Raw genomic sequence first — 24,586 nt, 5'->3', positions numbered from 1 at the left:
TCAATCCTGATGTTCTCAGAATAGTTTACTGAGTGGTCTGGCAATTCTGGCATATTCTGCAATGAAATGAACTGCCTATCGTAATTGCAGATTCCCAGAAAACTATGTACCTTTGATACATTAGGAGGGGTTTTCAAATTAATCTGAGCTTGCTCTCTGTGAGCTTGGGGTTGTAGACTCTCAGAGCAAATTTCAAAGCCTACCCTTTTTCTGGCCCATGGATTTTTTGCTAAGGACAATTTTGCCACAGCATTATTTAGTTGTCCTAGCACATATCTGATGGCTTCCATGTGCTCTTCCCAAGTTGTATTAGAAATTAAAACATCACCAACATAAACAGTTATGCCTTTTTCTTCTGTGCTGGGTAAAGCCTTGTGGATAAAATAGTTAAACTCACTTGAAGAAAATTTTAACCCTGGTGGTATTATTTTCCAAGCACATTATCCTTTTGCAAAAGTAAAAGCCAATTTATATTGGTCCTCTGGAACTACTTTAGAGTCAAAATCTGCTCTTGTGTCAGGATGGTTTCCATTGAATTGGGCACAATGATGCATTGTATGGAGAAGGATGTTCTTTTATAATTCCCCTCTCTATTAGGGAATTTTGCATGGATTCTTGCTAAGGGAATATGATACTGTCTTACATACACTGGGTCTGATCCTGGAGGGATCTCAGTCGTCACTGGAGGTGTCTTCACACAGTCTAGGCTATCTCTAGAGAACAAAGATTAATATATTTGAATTAGTTCCTTTAATTCTGTTTTCCCTTCTAAGGTTAAACCATCACCAAGTTCTGTCTAGTTCTCTACCTGTTTTGGAAAATCATATGCAGGTTCTGGGGGAGGAATTTCAATTTTCTCTTCAACTTTAGTCAGTATATCAGATGGTTGAACTGATATTGTACCAGAATTAAGCAGGACCTCATTAGTTATTTCTTCCTTCCACACCAATTTTTGCCCTTCAATTAGCCAGGCGTAAGGAGAATTTTGTAACCTTCTTGGATAAATCCCAAACTGAAAGGAAGGTACAGTATAACACATACCCTCTCTATCAAAATCTTTAGGGTTTAGTTCTGGGACTTAACCGGTCATAGTGACTGATGGGATAAACTAAAAGTCTTGTTCTTTCCACTTGGAAGATAACAGGACACCTAAATCAACCTGTGCAGGGATTGTAATGGTTTCAGACAATGGATTATGTACTAAAACAAAGGCATTGCCCTCTTTAAAATCCAAGAGATGAACTCCTTCTTCAGCTAACATCAGGCCAATTTCCTGGAAATTTCAAATAGGATGGAAGTAACCAATAGGGTAGTTCCACACTTGTCCTTTCTAATGACCATGTTTAAGGGAAATTCTCTGCAAAGGGTGGGACCGGTATAGAAAATTAATTAATCACGTGTGATACCTCTGGAATTGTTTGCCCAGATTTTAACAGGCCTTTGGTGGGTTTCAGGGGCACAGATTTGCCCTCCAAATAGTTGAAAATCTGGTTGTGTTCAAAATCTCAAATTGTAGTCATTTGTACACTGGGCATGCTAGGTCTCCGACCATACGTGGGCCGTGGGGGGATTTCATATTCCCTACCTGGATGGGGAGAGAAATCTCTCCCCAAACCTGAAAATTTTGAACATTCCCAAATAGGGTTAAGGAAAAAAACTCTTTTCTACGCAGGCCGTATTTTAGATTGCTTTTGTATAACTGTTTATACATTTTCTCCATTATTAAGGACTTTTCAGAAAGGAGAGAGAGACCTTAATCAAGACACTGATTTCTTATTTTCATTGGTAAAAACACTTCTGAATCACTTCTGGTGAAAGAACACAAGAATGGCAAGTTACACATGTTTTCACTCTTCGCAGATTTGTCCTTGCACAGACTGCAGGCTGGGAGAAGATGGGGGGAAGAAAATGGTGGTCACTTGGGAGAATAGGTTGGCTAAGAGGGGGGAGAGAGGTGAAATAGGGGAGCAGTTAGATAAGGAGGGAGGGGAAAGAGGTGCAGGGGGAAAGATAGGCAAGTTTGTATAAGAAAATTCAGTTTTTTCTTTTACTTTTTAGATACACTTTTCCAATGGGGGGAAAGGGGCAGATAAAATTCCTCCTTTCTTGACAGGTACTTTTCAAACCTTCATGACCAGCTGACCAAACAGATTTCAAAACACTTTCCTTTCCATAGGAAGGAGGGTTTACTTTTAATGTCAAAACCCCATCTTCCCAACCCACTTTTGCTTTAAAGTGAGTAAGGAAACTTGCCCCCACAACAATGCTGTCTCTAGAACCTTTAAAGACATAAAAGGGGTGTGAGCCCCCCCTCCGTCCCCTTGGCAGAACAAGCTTGAATAACAAACAAACTCAATCTTGAAAGTGTGGTTTCATCAAAATTATGCAAATCAACTGGGCATTTCCTTTCTCAGCCTGGTTTAGCTGAGGCATTGCAAACAAAGGAACTCATTAAATATTCTTCAGCTCCACAACCTATAATAGTGCTTGTGGAAGGTTGTCACTCTGAATTGTTAAATCAAAGTATCTTCTTCTATCACCCGGTATTTTCTTTAATTTTTCATGTACCACATAGCCATTTCTTTCTTGAGACTCAAGGTTGGGGGACAAAATTAGTTTGTTTGGGCAAATTGGTATGGTCTTAGGTTCTACTGTGGGTAGAAGTAAAGGGGAAAAGAAGGGGCTGGGATAGGAAAGGGGTCAGGTCCCTTCGTTTCCAGGGCAGAAATCTTTTTCATGCATTTCAGCTATTTTAGTTAAACTTGATCCATTTTCTTTCTCCAGCTACTGGGATTTTTCACGGTGAAGATGGGCATTTCAGGTTCTTCCTTCTCTTATTCTTTGATTGGTTTACTTGGGTCTTTCCCACTGTTCTCTAGTCTGCTTCAGGATTTCACTTATTGAGTCCGTTTAAACCACTTAAAACCATGCTCCTCACACTGAGGATGCTTCTGTCCTGCAAAACGGGTTTGCCTTATAATACTCAAATACTTTGTCATTCCTGGTTAATATTATAGACCACTTGCTGGGCTCTTAGAGAGTCAAAGATACCCTGTTCTTTTCTCAACTCAAGCACCACCAGTCTGTGAGAAGTTGTGCTCTCTGGCTTAAATACTTCTGGTGCTTTTCCACGACAGTTAACTACGAGCAAACATTAGCATCTGCATTAGCTGGATAAAATTGAATTTTTCTCATCATTTGGCTTAAATACCGAATCTCCTTTCTAATCCCCTCAGCGCTGTTTTTGTTCGCTGCCTGTCTTGTCCTTACAGGGGTGCTTGCTTCAAGTTCTCTGCTAATTCAAGGCAAAGTCTGATTTTCAGCAGTTACCTTGTTCCTGTAACGCCGCACGTTTGAAACTGCCTAACTCCCCTAGATTTCTCCTTTCAGCGTCACTTCAGCTTTCAAAGTATCCTGCAGTTTCTTCCTAGTACCAATCAGTTCTTCTTTTCCTCCACTCTTCCAGGTTTTGTGTCCTTCTCTTTGCTAATTTATTCAATCACAACAACTTTATTTTGCACTTCTAACTGCAGTAACACTAATTATTGTTTGCCTCTCTTTCCTTTATCCAGTTTAAACAGCCTGATTCCAAAGCCTCCCTTTCTTTCCTTAAGCCTGCTATGTCTTGTAGGAACTCTTCATGTTCTTGAATTGCAGTCTGATACTCGAATTCCTTTCCCCCCAAACACAGTCTGAACTCTCTCTCTCCCTTTTTAACATACTTATCTGAGGTTGTTATAGGCAGAGTTTCTTCTAACTAAACCATCCTGTGGCTCAGAATTTTTCTCAGAGAAGCCAATTCTCTGTCTTTTTCTCTTAACATCCTTTCTAAATCTGTTTGCAAGGTTACCCTAGGTCTCCTCTTAATCTACGGTTTTCTCCCAGTATACTATCCAACTCTTGTGGCACAGATGGTAACTGATTTCTGTGTTTCAGGTTAATAAACCAGTTATTAGCAGCCAATCTTGTTAAAACAGCAATTAAATGTTTCTCCTTTTTACACAACTGGTACTTTTCCAAGTATGCATTGTTTCTCTCAATTAACTCCACTCCTAGCTCCCTTTTATTCTCAATCCATACTTCAAAAGAATCAACATCTGTTGGAACAATTTCACATGTCCAAGATAGAATTTTCTTCTTCCCTTTTTCTAACAAATCCCTATTCATCCCTTCATTCCTTATGATAGTTAATTCCTGTGGAACAGCTTCAGCAGAGCTAAAGTGGTTACAGTTATCTAAAGGAATAGCTGCATAGGGTAGAGGAGTAGAAGCGGTAGCCTCTGGGGCAACAGAGCAGGTACCATCCCTAACATTGTTCTTTGAAGTCTTTTTGGAAAAAAAAACAAACAAACAACCAAACCATTTTCAATTTAAAAGTACTTACAGACTTTAAGAAAAACAAACAGGCTATAACTGTGGCCAAAATTAAAATGCAAAATAAAAATCACAGCTCATAATGGAGAGAGGAGAAAGGAAATGCAAGTCAAAACTCAGTTAAAATAACGCAATTCATCAAAACGTCTGAAACAACACCAAGATAAAATCCTGTAACATTAATGAAAGTGAAGCAGGTATAGTTACTCCCACTTTAAATTCCTAATTTTTTCCCCTCAAGAACTTTTCTACTTTCCAAACCCAATTATGAAGATATTCTGTTGTTTGCCAAGCAATTTGTTTGCCAACTTTGTACTGCCAACCCTTTAAGATCTTTATTGAAGTCCCAGCATAACCTATGTGGTATTGATCTCAAAGGCCTGAAGGGTTACAGTTGTTTATAAACTTCTTTCACTTTTCACCATTGAACAGTGATAGGTAGGTACCAGGTTATTTTAAACAGAGGACTTGGTTTCACTCCCTTACTTGGCAACCACCCAAAAGCATTCATTCACATTAAAAGTCTATTGATTAAATACAAGAAAGAACAAGAAATCAAACCAGGCCTTTATATTGAACCTGTGGTTGAGTGATTGTGCAAAGCAAACTTGGTCAAAACCTTTCAAGCCTTTCTCCTTTTGAAGGCAAACTATCAAAGTCCCTTACTTTCAGAACAAGCTTTCTGTGATGAAACAGAAAGGGTTAATTATACTCTCAGTCCTGATGTGTGGAAGGCATTTGGATCCTGGTTTACCGTCTGCTCATGGACGTCATCTGATTGGATCTTTTCTTCTTAGACGAGGCAGGCTTGGACGAATACAGCAGCTGATGTCAGCATTTGATGAAAAGCCAAGAGAGAGAGATGATAGAAGGAGAGAGGGTGGCAAATAACACAAGGGAAGGGAAAATAATGCAGGAGCTTTCATGCCTCTGCAGTGCTGGCCGTTGGCTAGCCCCACTGAGGGGCTGAAGACTGGATGTCATGATCATGTGATGACTTTCAGCACTCACAGGTGAAAACAAAGTTCCTTCAGCAAGACCGAGGCCAGCCGGCCTTCCTCCCAGGAAGAAAGTCCTTGAGATGAGTTGAGCTGAGCTGCCGCGCTGGCAGTCTGGGAGATGAGTTGGGATGCAAGTGGGATGGGAGATAAGGGAGAACTGATCTGAATTGCTCTGATCCCCAGTCTCTTTTTGAGGAACCCAAAAAGGGGAAAAGTGGGTGTCATAGTTCACCTCCTTCATTATTTTGTATTAGGCCTAATAGCCTATGTTTTATGGTTACTGTCTTGTGAACTTTCACATGCTTTTTACATTTGAGTTTACAATAGGGTTACACCTTGTAGGCCCCAATAGTCACAAGAAATCTCAAGAGAAAGGAGAGGTCCATGCTTTCCTGGCCCTGTGGGTAAGGACTAAAGGGCAGGAGACCCTGTAAATACTTTTCTTCAGGAGACTGTATTGGTGTTGGTCATGAGAATATAAATTAATTCACATGATGTTGCCACCTACTGACAGAGTCTGAGAGGTTTCTGGGGAATCTGCGGCTGGGGACGGAGTGTGCCTTGTTACAGGGACATAAAGAAAGAGTAAAAGTTTAGGGTTTGATGGTGAGGAAATATCCCTCACCCCACCCCTTCTCCACTGAGTTTTTTTTGGGTACACGACCCATCTCTCCTCCCAGGTGGGAGTCAGAGCTTCCTGCAGCCCCAAGCTTCCCAGAAGCTCTGAGAGAAAAAGTTAGACGTTTCCATTAATTTCCCGTCTCTCTCTCCTCCCCCAGCAATTTTGTGCCTCTCAGCTGGAGGGGGGGTGGAAGGGTCTCACCCCTTTCCTTTGGGCCCTGGTCCAGTGGTGCCTTCCAAAGATGCTCAGACCCCACGGTGATGAGTGCAGTGCCAAAACATAAGTGGATAGACAGAATCTATCCCTGGTGCACAGCTGGTTTGTGTAATTTATTGGGGTTTACAAGCCCTTTACAAAAATTTAAAACAGTCTTAGGATTTGGCTAAGTCAGAATGCTACAGTGGTTACTGTGTCTGAGATGGTAACAACAGGCGCTCTCCTTGGATACAAAAAAATTGACTAAAAAATCATGTTTAAAAACATTTGACTTAAAAAACTTGCACAATGAAAGGCTGAAGATTATATATGAATAGCTACATCATCATTATCAGCAAAGTAGCAGAGGAGCCTCTCACTCTTTTTGAATTTAATTAGATGCTCTCAGCCCTGTCCTACAGGCCCCGAATTGTGTGCACAAGAACAATTAAAAAAAAATGTTCACAAAACTTAAAATCAAATATTACACTGAAGAACAAATCCATGAAAAGTTTGGGATTGAAATACTTCCCTGCAGTGTTCGCTTCCAAGTTTTGCACAGCAGTGATCATGCATGGGAAACAGGAACCGGAGAGTGACTATAAACAAAAATGAAACCAGACAAGTCTCTTCATTCTGGTCACTGAGTGAAGAGCAAGAGGGTAAATGGACGTGAAATATCCTTTCAGCAACAACGTAGGAAGGCATTAGCAATGCAGGATTGCAGTAACATATGGGGTGAAATCCTGGCCCTGCTAAAGTCAATGGCAAAAAGTCCAGGGATCTCAACTGGGCCAGTATTTCAGCCCTGATTTTCAATCTGCCGGTATCCATTCAACTCACTTCTTTGAGCGGTTGTAGTTTATATCCAGTGCAAGGTGAGTGCGTGATGTGCCCCAGTCGTATTATTCAGTGTTACCGTTTAGTGCCAGTGACAGGGAGCACCAGGAACCCTGCAGGGGGTTGCTCTTGCGGAGATCTGACATTCAGAGTGGGAAGGAAAGTGTTTTAAACCTGAGGAAAGAAATCGGTGCCATGGCAGAGTCCCGGGAAAGTGGCAGGGGACTTTTGTACGTAAACGTTTGAAAGGGAACTTCTCTCCTAGCTCAGGACTTTCCTCACTCCCGGTTCCTGATTCTTTCCGAGGACACCTGACTCTAATGGGCAGGAAAATCGCTAGCGTCACCGCAGCCCGGCGCTTTGCGCTTTGGAGAGGGCTGCCAAAGGAAACACGCAGCTGGGACACACATCTGCGGTCGGATGAGCCGCCCTTGCACCTCTTCTCGGCCCTGGGTGTGCAAGCCCAGTCGGCGCTGCTTGGGAAAGCAGCCTGCGCTTGGCAATCAGAAGGGGAGGCAGACCAGGGGGCTCCAAGCCTGGCACCCAGCGCTAGGTGTCCATTTCACCCCGCAGCTGGAGGCGGCGTGGGGGCATGGAGCCAGCGGTACCTGGGGGCTTCCCTGGCGCATGGGACAGAAACGCGGCCCCGTGCTTTGTTTTTAAAGCCAGGGGCATCCATACACAGTGGCTATGGATCTGACCCTGCAGTCCCTGGAAGGACACCAATTGGCTCTAGTTGAGAGCTGGCTCCTGGCCGGCAAGGGACGTCGGTCGCCTTTGACACCAATGGGAGCAGGATCAAAACCAAGGGGAGAAGAAATCCCCTTTGCTCACAATTCGGTGTGGGATCCGGAGAGAGAAGTCTGCAGCCATCTGGAAAAGGGACTGGGTCAGGGGCTGAATGCTCGAGACAGGCAACGTAGCTGCGGGTATAAATGTAGCAATTCCAGCTGGTCGACTTCATTTTTATTTTATTTTTCGAACATTTAAAATTTCGACTTTTTTTTTTCTCTCGAGGAATTTTCCCTCGGATGTTCCGATTTTTTTCCACAGGAAACACTCCTCGTTTTCTGACCAGCTCTAATTGCAAGATATTCCTAGCCCTGGCTAGCTAGATCTGGATAATAGCTATCTTCGTTTTTAATCAGTCGTAAGCAACCGCGGATGTGTGCTGTCGTGAAAAAAATATCAACACACTGCAGTTTTATAAACACTCTAGGACTGGTTTTCATGGTCTTACATTTGTCTATTATATTATATTTATATTCAATTGCCACCAGGGCTGCTGAAAGCAGTATGAAGTTAACATGTGTGCAAACGTTTTCATATAGACCTTACTTTGTACAATCGATTTAGCTTAACACGTCTGGATTTTGTCTAAAAATTTACAAGGAAAAATTTCTGTGCCTGACCCCTCTAAAACAGCTTCCCTGAGTGTGAATGCGGGATGGAGCCCACTTTCATAGCCGGTGATTTATTGATCAGTTGATTGAATCATATAATTTTGGAGAAACTTGATACAGAAACTCAAATGTGAATGTCGCTGGTTTGACATGACAGTGCTTGCAATCTTGAAATACCAAATATTGGGTCGAAACCGTTTGGATAATATAGGAGAGCTATGAAAACAATTAAGGTTAGGACAAGCAAAACAACACAAACAATGATTTGATTCCAAACTTTTAACACATAAGGGGAGTATTTCTGGATGCAAAGATTAGCTCTTGTAAAATCGTGAGGTTTTTTTGGGGGTGTGGGGGCGAAGCTTATGATCAACAAACAAACAAAAATGTTATTCAATCAAAGCATAAAGCCATGCAATTAGGATTTTATAAAAGCTGTTGGGTCATTGAACTGGGAGTGGTAAAGTGTGTCAGAAAATTAGAAGAGGGAGGATCTCCAGTGGATGGAGCTGCCAATCAGGATTACCGGACCTTAGATGTGAACTTTTCCCCCTTCCAAAAAGAATGAAACTTTAATAATAGATTAACTTTAATGACTGATTCCCCTCCCCCACCGAGTAATTAATCGGGCCCTTAAATCTTATCTTTCTAAGAGAGCCAACGGTATTTGTTAAATATCTGCATAGTCTATTACACTTCAAACAAATAAGCCAAACAAATGATGTTTACATTTCTCGAAAATTTAATGGTTCTTAATAAAAGCCAGCTCCCCGGAATGGTAATGTTGGATGCTGAATTTCGAATAAACTATAAGGTTTTTTATTATTATTATTATTATAAGTTGAGATATATCATAAATATAGCCAGAAAAGAACATTAAAAAGCATTGTTTGAGTTCGTTTTTTATTCCCATGCTTTTAATTTTGAAAAAAAAATCACAAACCATAACTTATAAAACAATATATACTGCATCCTTATCCACAACAGCATTACTGAAACATCCAGCCTTACGTTTACCACAGATGTGAAATACACCGGGAAAGGAAATACCTTGTGCATTTTATATTATGTTTCTTTGTCATCTACAGGTAATAAGTACCGACAAAAATAAGCAACAAATATGCCTGCAATTAAACTTCATATGCGTTTTGTATGCGTATTAATATTTAAAAGATCATATTTATCATTTCCATTTTTTTTGCCAACAAGCATCTACATTTACATCATAACACCTTCGGATTATTTTTGGTTCCTTGTTTTTTCCTTCACATCCAGAAAAGCATTTTCCAGAATTGCTAAGCAACCTTTCATCATTTCCAGACTCACTCGGTTTCTTTAGTAGAGATGCAGTATCAGGATTCACTTCATGACAGTCCGTCTTTTGTCGTGAGTGTTTTTTCTCTCTCTAGACTCTCTAGAATCTTTTTTTTTTTTTTTTGGGGGGGGGGTAAAGAAAACCACTTTTTAAGTAAAGGTGACTGATAATTTCATTATCAGGGTAAGACGTTGGAGGGAGAAAAGGCTGACCCGGTTTCTTTTTGTGCTCTTCTCCGGAAAGGCGATACTGCAGCCCTCTGGAAAGGACAAGAGAGGCCGGAACCTGTCGCTTGCTTAGTCCTAGGAATGACTGGATCAACTAAAGAAAAAACATCAAGAATCATGCAGTTTAAAAACCTTTTATTCAAGGGCCGAGCACAACGATCGGGCACAATGTAACGGCAGATATAAATAGAACCTTAGTTAAGTGGTTGAACCTGGTCGTTAAGTTTTTTGGTTTTTTTTTTTATAGTTTCATCCCTAATATTTTAACCATATTCCCGCAGAATTTATTCTGCACGTAACCTTTTTTTTTTGTTGTTGTTGGTCAGTGGTAAACATTAACCAAACCTCTTCCCTTACCACGAACTGGGCAGCACAGCCCAGCCTTTACCACCATCTGTACCCCCCCCGCCTCCCCCTTCCACTCTTCTGCTCTAGAAAGTGGACCGCGTTAGAAACTCCTGTGCAAGTTCAAGTAAACACATACAACCCGCATAATCCAGAGGAAAATTGCAACTCATCCGTGTATTAGATTTTGGCGTCTCTTGCAAAAGATTTCTGGTCCGTGTTTGTTTGGTTTGCTACCAGGCCGCAGAGCTTCCTCTCTCCGGCTGCTTGGGCCCCAGTTAGTCCGTCAGCTGTTGTACTGACAGGCGTTTAGACTGGAGCCTGGGCTTTGCAAACTGCTGTAGCCGAAAGTGGAGTGCTGCTTGGATTTCAGTCTGAGGCTGGCCAGGCTGGAGTTGCAAGTGTCTCTGTAGACGCTGTACGGCGAGCCCGGCGGGCCGTAGGGGCAGGCGGGGGAGGACATGGCGGAGTTGAGGGAGGAGCCGCTGATGTTGCCGAGGTTGTTGATGTTGCTGAGGTTGGCGTTGGGCATGCCGGGCACGGCCGAGTGGCCCATGCTGGAGGGCATGCTCATGGAGGAGATGGTGCTGGGGGCGGAGAACATGGACTGCGAGGACAGGGGGCTCATGGAGTTGAAGAAGGTGAAGCTCTTGGTGGAGAGCGGCGCCGGGGTCAGGCTCTTGGTGGCCCAGTTGTTGTAGGGGTAGCCGGCGTACATGTCATCGTAGGGCTGCATGAGCCCGCTGAACTGGGGCACGTAGCCGTTCTTGCACAGGTCCATCTGCTGGTTGCGCTCCCGCTTTCTCCACTTGGCTCGGCGGTTTTTGAACCAGACCTAGAGGGGAAAGGGCAGAGTAAAGGGTAAGCGCGCCAGGCTCTTGCAGGGGGAATCGCCCGGCCGAAGCCCCGGCAGGGACCCGGGGAACGCAGCCCTGGGGGTAGGGATGCGCGGGGGGGGGGGGGGGTTCTCGGAGCCTCTGCCAGGAGCTGGCCACACCGGGGAGGATTTGCAGAGGAAAAGCCAAGCTCTGCAGTGGACAGTCCCTGGCTCACCCTCCCTGCCCTGGGTGTTGCCTCTCCTGCCTGCTGCGCACCATAAACGCTGCCCCAGCCTGCCCTGGTGTCTTGCCTCTCCCCAGATCCCGTGGCTTGTTCCCCCTGGCTTAGAGAGAGGAGCCGCCTCCCCAGCTCCACGCCGCGGCTCCGGCGCTGCACACCTCCAATCTCTGCTTTTAATTTAGCCCTGCCTGTTGCTGCGCTTATTTACAGAGCGCATTAATTGGCCATGCTGCAGCGCCTCGCCCAGGCCCTGTTCTGATTAGCGCCGGCTCGCCCGGGCTCGGCTGTGTTTCCGAAAGCTAAAGCTGGACAATAAAAGTCCTCTGTTACAGATCGTAAAATGGGGATTGGATTAGGGTGTTTAGGTTTCAAAAAAAATGCATCGCCCTGTGGATGGATGCAGCCTGGGACGTTATGTCTAATGAGAATGTACGGCCCTGAGTCGGGAACGGAGGAGCCGAGGGGCGCTGATGGGTGTTTGATGCCCAAACCTCATCCAGGCTTTATCTCACGGGCGGTGCTGGAGGCCCCTGGCACCCAACCCAGTGCATTGCCCAGAGAGCAGGAAAAGCCGGAGCTGAAGGAGCTAACGCAGACCAAGGCCGCACTCCGGCATTGCATGGCAAACGTCACTGCAGGGGCTTGGGTGGGGGGCTGTAGATCTGATGGGATAATGACCTCCAAAGATCGGGCTGGCCAGGCTGGGGAAAAAATCCTCTTCCTGCCTTGCTGGGTGAGATCAGCCTGTGAACTGTCCTCTCCTTAACCCCTTGGTAAAGGTAGCTCTTGTCTCGTTGTCGTTAAGAGCCACTGAGGTTTGGATCAGGCCCCTAAAGAGACATTCCCCCACGGCAGCTCCTGCAAGAGGGTGGCAGACAGCTGCTTTGTGCCGGGCACTGAAATCCCCACTACCCTCAACGCCACGGATTTTAAATCCCCCTCAAAACTAGGTGACTCTCGCGGCTGCGAGGCTCTGCTCTTCGAGCCTGTCCTCCCAGCGTTTTTAATGGCAATGCTTTATTTTTAAATAGCGATAACAAGGATCGAGGGGGACTAGTTGGGAAAAACAAAAAAATCCCGTCTAAATATGAAGAGGAAACGAAAACCAGAGTGTTCAAAACTTGTAATTCACTCCTCAGAAGGTGCTTCCAGACAGGAATTTCCTGAAAACGAGGGGTAATCGTTTTAATTATGGCTTCTAGACATTTTAAACTTTTAAAGGAAGGCCCTCCTGGCAAATGAAAGTTGGATTTGCAAAACTGCAATCTCAGAACATCAAACCCAAACCTCTCCGTACAGAGGGGAGAAAGAAATTCAGTTAATGGCAACTCATATTAGTTTTATTTGCTTCCTGAAATATTCCAGCCACAGAAATGCACATTTTAATCCTTGAATTGTGGTGGTGGGTTTTTTTTTTAAAAAAGAAAACTGCAATTAATACAATGCTTTCAAATACAGCGAGTATTTAGCCCTGAAAAACCTTAAGAGGTAACCTTACAGATAGTCTAATTTGCTCAGTTAGCCGGTTACTCATCTAGACAAAAGTGGCTTTTCTGAACTGTAGGGGTTTGATTTGTTACCAGGCACTGAGACCAAGTGAATGGGTTAAATCTACCTCCATTTTCTCCTTTATTTATTATTCCCTGTGCTGGTGAATTTCCAGAGAACGGTTTAATTCACCCGTCCCAACCTTCTAGTTGCTTTCTTACTAAGGTCTCAGCTCAAAACCCATCCCGTGGGGCCCTATGGTGCTATGAACGTGTAAAGCGTATTTCAGTGCTGGAAAATCCAGACCCCCCTTTCAGGACTTTCCAAGATGCAGGATTGTGTATGCCTTTCATTTTATGGTGTATCGTGTCACACTGCGGATCTGCAATTGGCGAGGGACTGTGTAGACAGGACACTGTTAGTAAACAACACCCACCAGAGACTAATACAATACCCCTGCAGAGCGTGGAGTATACCCCGGGTTGGGGTCAGCACATCCGCTCTGCAAACAAACCAGGGTAATAGCCCGGGACGAAAAACAAATTGGAGGGGGAGGAAAAATACCCGCAAACAAAAAAAGAGCAAGACACAAACCAACCCGCCACAAACAAACCATCAGAATCAATAAAATCCGAACGGCAGGACGAGTCGTTCTGATTTGACGTTCAGTTGCAACAAGGTAATATGTTAAAAACAAATAAATAAATGACCTAACTAGATAGTCTGAGGTAGCACTGGCTAGAGACCCATAGAGCAGGGACAGCCCAGTCCTACGAGTATGTGTGTCTACAATGGTTATTGACTTTGGAATCTAATCTAGCCCGGACCCTTGTCCTTTCGTTTGTCTGTTGACAGTTTGTACAGTTTACTAGTACAAATAACTTATCTGCCTCCTCGTATACGTTGAATTGTGGAGATGAACACTGGCTGTGTGCACACCGTGTGCACAGTGCACACACTGGGGCCGTTACACACTCCATAGTGATAGACAGTAGTCACTTTTCATTAGATATATTTTCTACATAGTATACAGACATCTGCTCGGTGATGTGAAGCAGATTATTTTAACCGCTTTCCAGTCACTCTGTAGGACAGCATCATGTTTGAATCGCATCACTTATTGTATATACTTTATCAGCAGACGCCGTATGTTTCCTTGTCACTTTACTGACTGTGCCCAGGAGAGTATAAACTTGCCTGTATTTCTATGGCTGGTCTATTCCTCCGTTTTAATGGAATTTATCCACTCAAAACCCTGTCTAATCTAGCCCCTCGTGAGATGTGTAGGGATTGGAATACCCCCGGTTAAACCCTGTACCTGGGGCATGTGCGTCTCTTTTACATCGGGGGGAATAGAGGTGCCTTGGGGTTGAGCCATTGCTGGCAATTTTAACCATTGATTGTTTACATTAAAAATACTGCCCCCCCCCCGAAAAGATCCGACTTCCTAGCCTGTGTTTGGAGGAGGCCTCTGTCCCTCATGCTCCCAATCAGGGGAAGAGAATTGCAAATATATTTCCTGTTTAGGGCTAAATTACTGCCTTTAATCAATCCAGGAGAGAACAGTAAATCCAGCAAGATGGCTTTTATGGGCTAGATCCTGCCCTTTCCAGGCACAGGGGCGATTTAAAAATGGGCTTCTCTGAAATGGTGGCGGAGCCTTCTCTCTGGCTCTCCGAATTATTGATGTGTATTATGGATGCTCCTTAAAACGGGATTAAAAAAAAAAACCTGCCTGAGGGTCCTAAAGCCCTTCCCTGGGCAATTACACGAGCAGAGTTTCCTGCATTCAGCTGTTGATTCCTGGTAGCATCCTTTGCCTTCTAATGCCTGCTCCCTGCCCCAGTCTAGCTGTCTTCTCAGAGATATTGCGGCACGCTTTCCCAACTGGGCTTTAGATACAGTTCCTTCGTGACCAGCTGTTGCCTTTGATTTCTCTATGCTCTCCCGAGAGATCCGAAATCTTAAGAACGGGGAGCAAGAGGGAAATCTTGGAAAGCAAAGACAGGGCTTAAACGAGACGGCAACTTTCCTGAGCTTTTGACAACTGCTTGCCTGGTGTTGCTGCCTGCAAGACATCAGATCTTCTCAGCTCAAGGTTTCCTTCTCTCCCATTTGCCCACGACAATTGACCAAACGAAATGAAGGCCTGGGTGTTAATATATTAAGGATTCTCTATTTATTGCGTGCCTCCCATAATTATGGGGTATATTCAATACTATAATTATACCCGGGTATTATCTAAGAAGCACAGTACGTTCTGGGTAAGTATTGGCAATGCAAATGAAATTGACAGATGATCTGTTAGGCTACAATCGGTTTTAAAAGGCCAAGCTAGCAGCTGTTAACAAAGTAATTTCTCCCTTTAATTTCTCCACTCCTCACCGCCAGGCGCCTGTTCACCTTGACAAGTGTGTCTTTATTTTCGCTTGCGATGCATCCTACCAAATAATTGGAAGTTTTTCCGACTTCAGAAAAGACTGCGGGCCAGAGCCCATGGCCACTGGGCGTCCCAGCCAATGGGCGCTGGATCGGGCCCTACAAGGACAAGGCTGATATCTCTGGGCTGCTGAGAATGAATCGCCGGTTGCCCCTAGGGTGGCTGGGCCGGGGCTCCCCCTTACCCTGACTCTGGGCTCGGTGAGATTGGTCCACACAGCAATCTCCTCTCTCATGCTCATGTCCGGGTAGCGGTTCCTCTGGAAAGTGGCTTCCAGCTCCTGCAGCTGCTGGCTGGTGAAGTGAGTTCTTTGCCGCCTCTGTTTCTTCTTCTTCGCCGGATCGTCCGGGTTTCCATCCTCGCTCTTCTGTTCGCCGCTCCGGTCTTTTTCTGTTTAAAAACAACAAGGCACCGAGACCCGAGCGGTGACACACACGGAGTTGGCCTCCTGGCCCCTAGATCCCCCTCCTCCTTCCCCTCAGCCATTTGCAGAAGGTACAAAACAAAATCCTCTTTTTTAAAAAAATCTCTTACATACGTGCCTCTGCCGTGCAAGGCTAGATCTAGCGCCTGTTTCCTACCACAGGCCCGGCGCTTTTTCTATTTCAACCAGCCCCGCGTGATTCAGGAAGGTTTCCTGAGAAAATGTTCCCCTGAAATGTAAAGTCCAAGCAGTAGCGTGTTCAGTTATCCTCTCCTCTAGGCCTGTCCTTCTGTCCAGGGGGCTCTGACACTTACAGTGGGGGAAGAAACTCATTTCTAATGGGCTCGGCTTTTAGATTGAAAGCTTCTTGGCAAAATAATAATACCAATTAATAATAAAAAAGGAAACAAATATATTTAAAAATCGTTTCTCTGCTTTGTGACACCCTCCCCCCCCCAATCTAAAGAGAAATTTCTGCTCGAGTGCGTTGTTCTTGTACATGGCCATTTCCCCACCGTATTAATCTTAGAAAACGTCAGAGAGTGTAAAATAAAACATGAATTAATCGAAAAGGTGAACTCCCCTCCCTCTCGGGAATATGAGAATTGATTTAAGCAGAGAATGATCCACTAAAGCCTTTATCCCAAAATCGAATAAAAGGTAAGAAACGCTGGTAGCTGTCTGTCTGCAACATTCCCGTTTTGTGAATTATGTTTATCTAAATTTGTCGAAGGAATTCAACACAATCGCTTGCTATAACTAGGGAAAAATAGAAAATCTACTAAAATCAAGGGGGAAACCGCGGATCTTTTTTACATTTTTGAATACATTTTTGGATTCACACATATGGAATGAGGAATTCGATACATTATTTGAACTGATTTAAACTATACCAATAGAATATACTAATACTTTTATTAATGTGTAGAGACAAAATCTCCCTTCCTACATATATCTATAAAATACTTCTGTAGATGTATATACATAGATATATAATTTGTATAATACATATGTATGTCTATGTACAATTTTGATTTATTTATTTTCACAATAGCCACACATTACTTTAAATAGCGGCGTGTATATATGCCACACGTGTGTATTGTTTCTCTTTCTCTCTCGCTCTAATTTTGATGTATTTATTTGAATATATATACACATTAGTGTGTATAATATACATATGTGTATATATATATACACACAGATGTAATACTAATCTATATTACACACAATAACTAAATCAAAATTATATAGAGAGAAATACACACACGTGTTGTTTTCCCTTTGTACTCACACCAATGAGTTTGACTTGATTTTGGAGGGTCTCTTTGAGAGGATTTCACAGGGAGGACGGATAGCTCAATAATGAGACTATTCTGAGGTGCTGTACATCATAAAGGAAGGAGGAATGTAAAGATAATGCTAACGTATTGAAATACAGACTTCCTCTCAGAGCCTGCTAATAATAAAAATTTAAAATTAATTAATAAAAAATCCTTGCAAAACGGTTGATTCCTCATACTTGGAAAGATTCTGTACCTAGGGCCTCCCTGGGAACTCTTGGAGTAAAAATGCTGGACCTCAAACGGGTAAATGAAAACCAAAGGGTGGTAAATGGGCTTATTGCTTCGCGGATGGCCACTATTTCCAGTAAGTGGTTTGCAGAGCAAACAAGGCCTCGAACAGAAACCCCATTTAAAGATCCTTGGTGTCCCTCCCTCGCTGCCTTTGCAACTGATTGTGTCCCCAAAAATTCGCCGCTGGTGTAAATGTGTGTCTCCGCGAACCGAGTCTACATGCCCTAACTGTAAAGGCTGCATGTGAAAATGATTTCATTTTTGAACACACAAATCTTTCTGGCAGTTTTTTCCACCCCTCGGTGGCTGGGGCCGCTTCTCGTGCAGGCAAGAGAGCAAACAAGTAAGGAAAAACCCGTGTCCTCAAAGAAACCATCCATCAAAGTGATTGCAATCTTTGCATTTGATTGATCCCCGCCACGATTTGCATGAGAAATACTGTTTGGGCATAAGGCTGCGGTACCACTTCTAATCATAATACCACCCATTAGTCTTGATTGGCATTAGCACACTTTTCCATTAAACAGTGAAAGGTATTTTGTGAATTCTCTTAAGACTAAATGGACCCTGCTATTTAGTTTCCTTAGAATTTATGGGTCAGATTTTAGGGGTAGAGCAAGATGGAGCAATAATCCCCTACAGTATTTCAAGGTGGGGGGGGACCCACGCACCTGGAAGCACCCCCTCTCCAGTCTACACTCCAAGCCTTGTTTTCAGATCAGATTTGGAGGAAAAACCGAACGTGTTTGCTGCCAGGTCAGCCTTCGGATTTGGTTTTGTGGCAGGCACAAGACCCGTTTAAATTTAAAATAACAATAATTTGAAAAAACGATCCTCTGTGCAGGGAAATTTTGAAGAAGGAACCAGGCGCTGTTTCCCGTAGTCCATATTTTTCCAGGGCTTTTTGTTTCCTTTATATGGGGTTTCTTGTCATTAGAGGAACGATTACTGTTTTAATTAAATACAAACTAGGAAACCACAGCTTTCCCTACAATAATTGCACATGTTCAACAGGCGGATGTAAACGCGGAGACCAAACGACTCCTGTTTAGATCCAACTCAGTTCTTGTAAAACGCTATGGTTTATTCCCCATCTATACATAAAATTAAAAACTAGGCTTAGTAACGCTTACCCCACGTAATAATAAATCTGAGCTGCCCGGTCTCTCTCCACTCCCCTCCTCATTCCCCCCCCCCCCAATGCTTTGCAGTTCCCCCCTCCTTTGACGGAGAGATCCTTTTACGTCTGTGCAGCCAGAGCTGGAAAATAAACCCCGGCAGAGCTGACATTATTTCAGAAACATTCTGCAAAACCGCACTCCCCCGGATAAATTAATATCTGTAAAAACCATAACAAAACCCTGCTTCTCGGCTTGAAGTTGGTAGCAATATTCTTCCATTCCCTAGACTGTCAGAGCCGGGGCATGGAAGAGGGTCAGCTCTGTATCTGTGATCTCCCCCATCCACCTTCCCGGTTTGGCGCTAATTAATTCTAGTGATTACATCCACCCACCAACACCACCGGGTATTTCAATCTCTCTGGTGCATCCTGCCTGGGCAGGACAGTCTCTTGTGCAGCGTGCATTAGAATTAATCCAGCAGGGAAAGAAAGAAAGAACAAAAGAAGAGGAAGTGTAAGGGTTTTACCTGGGACTTCTGTATCTGACGATTCACTGGCTGAATTCTCAATCGGATCTCTGGATTCAGAAGATCTTTGCAAATGGAAGCTGGAAGCCATGTCATGGGAAGGCTGGGGTCTTAAACTCTCTGGCAGTCTTTCCAAATTCATCCCACCTTTAAAGGAATCCATGGCAAGGAGGCTGGGTTGATTTTGGTTTATGCAGGTGTTTATTCCACAATATATAGATATAGATATAGGTCTGAAAATCCACTTAGTACTATTTCTGAATTGCTTTACTTTATTGTTATTTTCAAAGAATCAGAAGAAGAGCTCGGAGAAATGCCTAGAAGCCCGACTGTCCTTGCTCTGCAATAGCTGCACCGGTCCAACCGCGTATGCATGAAAGTGGTAAAGATCCCCGGCAGAAAAATGCGGGTTGCGAGTTGGATAGTTTAAAGCTAAAGAGATTAAAGCGACTTGCCCTGGAACAAATGCCTGTAGTTAAACCCAGCTCCTCCCACTTAAGGTTAAAACCTCCCAGTCTCGCTAATATATCACCCCATCTAGCGCTCACCCAGCCTAATCTAGCTGGAAGAACTACTGCTTGCAAACTCCCCATATATATGAGCTGTCTCTAAGGCACCCTGGAATACTAGCTGCATGTTTCTTAAAGCCACAGCGCTCTCCTTCGGGGTCCCTCTGCCCCGGGAGCCCGGCGGAGCGTCTCTCCAGTGTTAGGACACTCCTGGGGTCTCTTGCCCTCTCTGCTCGTCTTGCTGGAGGAAGAAAGGTCTTTTTGCTCTTACCACCGCAAGCCCTCACCCAATCAGCGCCCCCTACCCCCAACTTTCCCCCAAGCCCAGTGATTTATTCAGCGCGTGGTATGAGCTCTTTGACTCGCTACGCGATCTGTTAAGCCCCAAATATTTAAAAACCATATATCAGAGACTAATCTAAATAGATCAAATTCTTTCCAGTCTCCTGCAAAGCAGATCTAGGCATCTCTTCTCCCCGCCCCGCCCCCGGAGCAGGGCAGGCGCAGAATCAATCGCATGTTGCACTGGAATGGTTACTCCTGCTGGGTACACTCGCTGCACAATAAGCACAAGGAAGAAGCTGCGCCTTTAAACTTGCTGATCTATTGGGAGAAATAAACCTGCGTTCCCATTTGGCTGCGATACTATACTTTTAACCCCGGGGACAAGTAGTTTTAATGTGGACGTCTCTGAGACACGTTTTAAAGGGGGAAGGGGGAGGGGGGGAATCTGTCTCAGGGGATATTTCCAAGGATGTCAAAGACTATTTGGTAACAAAAATGAAACCTTCCTCGCACGCTCTCCCGTCATGCTGCAAGAGGCAGCCCACATCCCTGGCTCGCCGTGCCCTGTGTTATTACCTAGACTGAGAGATGCTGCCTTGATTTGGGTTCCCCCGGGAGCAGAGCTCGGGAACCGCGGATAAATACTGGGCGCTCCCGGCCTTTTGTTGAGGTTGTTCTTTCCTCCGCATTTCCAAGCGGAAATAATCGAGGGCCGATTTCTCCTCCGATTGACACGCCTGGACTTGGGGCTCGCCAGGTAGAGCAGGCTGCGGCCCAGACGTGCTCCGTATTTGCTGGAACGCAGCACAAGCGCCTCGGTCATCCCCGGCCTCACGGGTCGGGCTGGGGTGCTGGGAAAGGAGGCGAAGTGAATTCAGGTAGCCGGGGTGGTGGGGAATTTACTCAGGCCCTGTGGGGTGACAGCTACAAACGTGAAGCGAGTCCCTTTGCTTTGGGGCTGAGAACATGGACTCGGGTTAGCCTGTCACCCGTTTTCGGGCTCATTACAGCTCTGCACGATGCGTTTGGCTGGAGACAGCCAGGTCTCGGGTTCTCTGGCTCTGCACGCTGGTCCTAACGTCTCTGGCAGGAGGGTGTGGTGTCACTTTAGTGACTAAATAATGAGTTGTTTACAGAGCTAGTAAACAGTCCGATCCCCCTGAACTTCCCCCCCACAGAGGCCTTCTTGTTAGGAGCCCTTGCTAAAGCTTAGTAAAACAGCCCCACTCTCTCTGGGCTGGCACAAACCAGTCCCACTGGGGTCTCTCTCTCTCCTTTTATTGCCCTTTCTTAAAAGGGGAACAACTTTCCCTTCCAGTCCCCCCGCATGCTCGGTGTAGGAGCCATCCATGTAAGGCATCTAGAGGGACAATTTAAATCCCTAACCTACCGATGGAAAACCAAGTCTGCACACACAACCCTAAACTACTTTCCCACCGAAGTTTTTATTTCCAGTGAACGTTTAATAGATTCGTTGTGGTTTGATCGCTCACTAACTATAATCTAATGAATATAACATTGCTTCGTGTTGCAATAAAACGGCCTGTTTTACTCTTCTGGAAAACCCCATTATTGCAACGTATTTACAATCCCTTCATGTGGCTATAATAACTCCTTCAACTTTATAAATTCCACACTCATCTTTTCTTCCTTTGGAAAGAGCATTTCATCTCCCCTTTTGGGGGACAAACTCTTATTTAAGAAAGAACAGCGTAAAGTACTCTTGAAAAAACACTTCCTTCTCAGTGGACCACACCTTCCAGTCCCTCTCCAAAGCCCACGGGCTGGACGTCAGTGGGAGTTTTGCCTGAGTAAGAACTGCTGCAAAGTCCTTCCTCGAGGCAAGACTGATTTCCCCATCTTTCAGCACTTTATCCTTGGCAATGACCTCTCTGTGACCCATAGAAAGTGGCTGGTTGTTCCAGGGATGGCTTTCAGGCTTGGAGATCGGGGCAATTTTTAAAGGGAGAAAAAAGTGCACAGAAATGTAACAAGAAAAGGATCCTCTCCAGCACGTGTCCATGTCAGTTGTGGAAGTGCCATCTACAGGCAGGGCCGCTTCGGAATTGTCCTTTTCGCCTGTTCGCTGGTGTGTCTAATCGGGCGGCAAGCTCCCTGAATGTCAGCTTTCTAATGCCTCCCAAGGCCAATCGCCGGTGCCCGGCCCTCTCAGGGTGTGGCCGCCACTTCTTCTACACTAGCCTCACCTTGAAGCACAGATCAGCACAGAGAATTATTTTTCGTATTAATAGGCACCCAGGCTTCACGTGACTGCTACCAGGGAAGGTGAATCGCCTGATTACAAGCCACGGTGCCTGCATAAACAAATTTAGGTTTTTTTTTCTCTCTCTCTCTCTTTTTATTTTAGTTTTAAAACCCCTTTGATTAAAAATATCAGGTTCACTGTAACTTGAAAAAAATGTTTAAAATCTCCAACAGCTCTTTAGCATCCCTGTTCAATGTGTTCGGCGCATTATCAGAATTGCCTGTCCTGTGGACAAAGCACATTTCGTTATATATGTATTTATATATATATGCATCACTTTGCTCCCTCCGTCCACTCCCCAGTCTGTGACCTTTGGGCTGTGTTTTACAGCAAGGGGGAGGGGAGATGTCTATGGTGATTTCAGACACTGAAAAAACCCTGTGTTGTCTGGGGGGCAATCAGTCCCTTGCTTTGGAGCTTCCCAAATACCCCAGCAGGCCAGTGAAAAATACCCCGGCACGCCAGTTTTTCTGAAGGACACCTCGAAAGCACAAGGGAGACCCTGGACTTGCGGCAATGGCTTGTTGGGCCCGATCCTGCATTACTGCTCCCTTCACCCCTCCTGGGTGTTTTGGGTGTGCCCGGAATGCAGGATGGGGCCCACTCCCCGGGCCCGCACCTGTTAGCAGCGCAGTGACCCGGTCTATTCGCACTGGAGAGGTCAAGCCCCAGCCCACACGTGGGGCAGACTTGTCTGCTTTGCGGAACATCCTACCCCCCCCCCCCCAGAGCTGCATGGCCCCCTCCGGTATTTTTCATATTACATCAAACTAATGCCAAAGGTCATATTCCCTTTTCCTTTATAGCTGACTTCGCTGGACTCACCCTGGACCTGTGGGTACACATGCTTGACACGCTTCAAAGGTGCAGGTCTAGTAATAGGTAGGGGAGGGTTTTTGGCCGCAAAGTGGCAGATGACAGCTTTCCAGTGCTCCTGCTTTGCCAGCCCGTGAATCACTCGCAGGTTGGGTGACCAGATGTCCCGATTTTATCGGGATGGTCCTGATATTCAGGGCTTTTTCTTATATTAGCACCTATTACCCCCCACCCCCTGTCCCGATTTTTCACACTTTCTATCTGGTCACCCTACTCGCAGGCAGGTAGTGGGGACGACTTAAAAAGCAAACTCATGGAAACGGGATGTTCACTAGGGAAGGGGGGAAAGGGGGAAGGGACCCCGGGCACAGATATCTTCTTTCGCTAGAAAAATAACCGTCTCCTCTTTATCTTCTCTGCTCAGTTTAACTGATCCGTCCTGACACTCTATTTTGCTTTCAAATCAAGCAAAGATGTGGTAAGGAACTTTTGAACTGTTTCACGGACAGGGGATGGAAGCATGTTCCCATTCTTTAGCCCCCCCCCGGAGATTTCTTTAGGGCTTCCTCTACCATTCTCTCTGTGCTTGCCCGGTGTATTTCTTTTTAAAAGATATAGTGGGGATTTGAAGGAGGAGACGCTCAGGCCCAAGGGAGACATGTAGTGTCAGTCTGTAACATCAAAAACGGGAAGGGGAGCTGAAGGAGGAATACCCCAAAAGCTTAGCAGGTAAAACTTCTCTATCAGCAGTTTTGATCCTGGGGAGGGGGTTGTTTTTGCAGTTCAGCATATAAACAGACAGCTTGAAAATGACAGTGGATAACTTCTCTGAACTGCATATGAATTATATCTATCTATACGTACAAAGCTCTCAAACTGATTTCATACCAGAGTCTGTCAAGCTAGAATTAAAATACATTTAAGAATATTGTGCACACAGGGCTAATCGTGCAATTTTTAGGTTATTTGAACGGGACGCTTTACAAATGCATCTTGTATTTAATCAGTTCCACCTGATTTAAATCTCCCTGATTTAAAACGAATGGAGTCCTTCTGAAAAGAATAATAGAAATGGGAGGTGATGATTCATATATTTTCTCTTTCTCTAGCTCAAAAATTTGATCTGATCTGGAGTATTTTTTTTTATATTCCTTTATAGTTTTCCTTTTTTGCACTCAAAAACAGGTTTGGACAAATAGCAAACCATGAGCACAGGATCTCGTGGCGCTTTTGCTGACTTCTCTCAGGGGTCTGAAACAGAAGCGTTTTGTATCTGTCCCAATCTGTAGTGATGCGAGACTACACAGGAAATTCTGAAAGGAAAGTGTGAATAGCAGTGTTGGTATAATCTGACCCTTTTAAACATGGTGCTTAAAGCGGTATGAAAATTAGACAAGTTTTTGATTGTTTTTGTTGTTGGGGTTTTGTTTACATGCCTATCCTGCAGTTTCTTTTACCTTTTATAACAGAGTTTTTAAAAGTTGTGCGTTTTAGATTCAAAACTTTCCCAAACTTTCTTCCGCTACCGCCAGGCACAGAGCTGCCCTCAGCATCGGATATATCCCCTACCCATGGGTGGGCGTTATGTTCATTACAGCACTTGATATCAGGGATGGTATGCTTTGGGCTAGAGAAAATGAGTTCTCTATGGCTAGTGTCTCGCTAAATGGCTATTAGCGCTCCAGGGCTGGGCTCTGTATTACTTCGCCAAGCAGGGCTCCCGGAGACATTAATTGGGCTAGAGGGGCCCGAG

At 44.7% G+C, this 24,586-nt stretch overlaps 1 protein-coding gene across 1 annotated transcript; it reads right to left on the bottom strand.

Annotated features, from left to right (window-relative positions):
- Positions 1–10,415: 10,415 nt before the first annotated feature.
- On the bottom strand, positions 10,416–19,196 carry PITX1 (paired like homeodomain 1). Its single transcript, XM_074962082.1, has 3 exons — positions 18,958–19,196; positions 15,494–15,699; positions 10,416–11,157 (listed from the first exon to the last, which is right to left on the bottom strand). Exons 1-3 carry the CDS (start codon positions 19,118–19,120, stop codon positions 10,609–10,611), a joined length of 918 nt encoding a protein of 305 aa, XP_074818183.1. The 5' UTR covers positions 19,121–19,196; the 3' UTR covers positions 10,416–10,608.
- Between the last annotated feature and the right edge of the window lie 5,390 nt (positions 19,197–24,586).

This window comes from Natator depressus, chromosome 8, assembly GCF_965152275.1.
Source record: "Natator depressus isolate rNatDep1 chromosome 8, rNatDep2.hap1, whole genome shotgun sequence".
Taxonomy (NCBI): Eukaryota; Metazoa; Chordata; order Testudines; family Cheloniidae; genus Natator; species Natator depressus.
This window is presented reverse-complemented; position numbering and strand designations above follow the sequence as displayed.